At 43.8% G+C, this 3,285-nt stretch overlaps 1 protein-coding gene across 1 annotated transcript; it reads left to right on the top strand.

Annotated features, from left to right (window-relative positions):
• Positions 1-2,323: 2,323 nt before the first annotated feature.
• Positions 2,324-3,010, top strand: LOC106434525. Its single transcript, XM_013875399.1, has one exon. It carries the CDS (start codon positions 2,324-2,326, stop codon positions 3,008-3,010), a length of 687 nt encoding a protein of 228 aa, XP_013730853.1.
• Positions 3,011-3,285: the final 275 nt, after the last annotated feature.

Genomic DNA, 3,285 nt, shown 5'->3' with positions numbered 1-3,285 from the left:
GGCTAACTCTAGGAGACTCTAATACTGCCTATTTTCATGCCTCAACTAAAGCGAGACAAGCAAGAAATAGACTCACAGTTATAGAAGACGCAGAAGGTTTACCTCGATATGAAGAAGAACAAATAACCTCGGTGATCTGCGACTTCTATAATAACCTCTTCACATCATCAGGGAACGATGGCCCACAGATCGTAGAGGATGCAATTAAACCCTGCATTTCACATGAAACAAATGAGACGCTAACAAGGAAACCATCTGCAACTGAAATACGAGAAGCTATCTTGGCCATACATCCAGACAAGGCACCAGGGCCCGATGGTTTCTCAGCCAGTTTCTTCCAAGCAAACTGGGAAGTGATTGGACCAGCAGTTGTCCAAGACATCCAAGGTTTCTTCGCATCAGGAACTCTCAGAGCCTCGCAAAATGAAACACACGTAAGGTTGATACCTAAACATACTGGAGCAAAAGGTGTAGGAGATTACAGACCAATAGCTCTATGTAATGTGTTCTTTAAGATCATTTCAAAGATGCTATCCATAAGATTAAAGCCGGTATTACAAGAGATAATATCAGAGAATCAGTCAGCCTTTACGGCAGAAAGAGCAATATAACACAATGTTCTCATTACACATGAGGTTCTCCATTATCTAAAGACATCTCAGGCTCAAGTAAAATGCACAATGGCAATGGCAGTGAAGACAGACATGTCTAAGGCTTACGATAGAGTCGAGTGGTCATTCCTAGCTAAAGTTATGCAGAGAATGGGTTTCCATAAGGATTGGATAAATTGGATAATGCAATGCATATCAACAGTTTCCTACTCCTACCTTATTAATGATACGGCTCAAGGATTAGTCAAACCGCAAAGGGGGATAAGACAGGGAGACCCCTTATCCCCCTACCTATTCATCCTATGTGGAGAGGTCCTATCAGGCCTCTGTACTAGAGCAAAAGAAAGAGGAACCTTATGTGGAATAAAGGTAGCCAGGAATTGTCCAGATGTTAACCATCTGCTTTTTGCAGATGACACAATGTTCTTCTGCCAAGCCACAGAGAAAAACTGCCTCACTCTACAAAAGATCCTCCTACAATATGAAGAAGCTTCAGGGCAAGAAATGAATAAAGAAAAATCCTCCATCACCTTCTCGACAAAAACACCCACAAAAAGAAGAACAAAGGTAAAAGAGATGATGGAGATAACCAGAGAAGGAGGATCAGGGAAGTACCTTGGTTTACCGGAGCACTTTGGAAGGAGAATACGCGATCTGTTCACTTCAATAGTGGACCGCATCAGACAAAGAGCATCAACCAGATCAACCAGATTCCTCTCAAAGGCCGGTAAGCTCACGATGCTTAAGTCAGTCCTCGCACCCATCCCAGTCTACACTATGTCCTGCTTCGAGCTACCTGCAGGACTCTGCAAACGCATTCAATCAGTATTGACACGATTCTGGTGGGATGATTCTGAAGAAAAGAAGAAAATGTGTTGGGTAAGCTGAAAAAAAATGTCTAAACCAAAGTTAGGAGCAGGTTTGGGTTTTAGAGACATCTAACTCTTTAATCAAGCCCTACTAGCAAAGCAAACATGGAGAATCCTTACAAATCCGGAGTGTTTGTTGGCTAGAATCTTACAAGGGAAATACTGTCACAAGCAATCGATCCTTACGGTAGAAGTCCCATCAGCGTGCTCGCACGGATGGAGGAGCATCCTACACGGAAGAGATCTCCTAAAAGGGTACCTAGGAAAAGCTATTGGAAATGGACAGACAACTAGAGTTTGGCAAGACTCCTGGATCTCTCTAACAGACCAACTAAAACCATTTGGACCTATTCCTCAGGCAGAGCTAGATCTAACAGTAGCACACCTCCTAACAGATGATATGAGATGGAACACTACAAAGGTTAAAGAGATCCTACCTCATCTGGCTGACAACGTGCTACGGCTTCAGCCAAGCCACGTCGGAGCAGAAGATAGTATTATCTGGCAACCAACCAGCTCGGGGATCTACTCGACCAAATCAGGCTACTCAGTAGCCTCGATGGGTAGTAACAACCCCCAAACCACAAGTCCGGAAACCTTCAAATGGGTGAAAGACATCTGGTCTAGCCACTGCTCCCCCAAGACGAAAGTTTCACCTGGTCCATCATCCAAAGAGCCCAGCCTCTCGGTGAGAACCTACAAAGCAGAGGTATCCAAGCACAAGCGATGTGTGTAAGATGCAAAGAAAAGGAAACAGCCATGCACATTTTCTTTGAATGCCCCTTTGCGAAGGAGGTGTGGAAGAGAATACCTCTAGAGACAGTAGTTCACATAGTTACGGCAATGGATTTCAAAGACGTATTGGTCGCTTTCAGACAGAGCATCTGCCTACCTCCTTCTGGAATAACAGGAACCATCCTCCCATGGATCTGTTGGTCTCTCTGGACAGCGAGAAACACATTGCTCTTTGAAGACCGACATATTACACAGGAAGAAGTAGCTACAAAAGGAACTCGATTAGCAAGAGAATGGTGTTCTGCCCAAATACTGAAAGGAAAAGGCGCAAACTCCTCACCTGAAAGCGTTCTCCACAAGGCAAGGCCACACGCAGATCCCCAAATTCCGATATGTAGATCAGACGCGGCATGGGAAAAATCATCGAACAAGGCGGGGTTAGCTTGGATCATCTCGGGAGCGCAAAGCAACATCAAGAAGCAAGGATCAACAACCCAGGAATTTGTATCATCACCACTAGTAGCAGAAGCTCTAGCGCTTCGACTTGGAATCATCGCAGCAGCGAATCTTGGTCTCCCAAAGATCAGAATGCTCTCTGACAATCAAACGCTCATCAGAGCAATCACCAACGACATGCAGATCAAAGAGATTTTCGGAATCATTAAGGATATCCATCAAATCTCTACTGCTTTTGTCGATATCTCCTTTGCTTTTCTCCCCCGATTTGGAAATGCTAATGCTGATTATTTGGCTAAGCAAACCCTAATGGGTCATCATGTTGCCCCACTGGGCTAGACTTCTGGGCCTGAGGCCAAGACCTTTTTCCTATTAGCTTTAAATATAAAATCAGTTTGACAAAAAAAAAATTCGGCCAAGATTTTAAGTTTGGCTAAGATATAGATTCGGCCAAGATAGATTACTCAAAAGATTTTGGCCAAGGAATTTTGGCCAAGGGGATTCGGCCAAGATGATTTTACCAAAATTCTTTGGCCAAGAGATTCTATTAGTTTGACTAGATTTCATATTTGGCCAATAGAAATTTCAATTTGGCCAAGCTTTTGCCTTCGGTC

This window comes from Brassica napus, chromosome C6, assembly GCF_020379485.1.
Source record: "Brassica napus cultivar Da-Ae chromosome C6, Da-Ae, whole genome shotgun sequence".
Lineage (NCBI taxonomy): Eukaryota > Viridiplantae > Streptophyta > Magnoliopsida > Brassicales > Brassicaceae > Brassica > Brassica napus.
The sequence above is the reverse complement of the archived record's forward strand: the minus strand, read 5'-3'. Positions and strand labels throughout refer to the sequence as shown.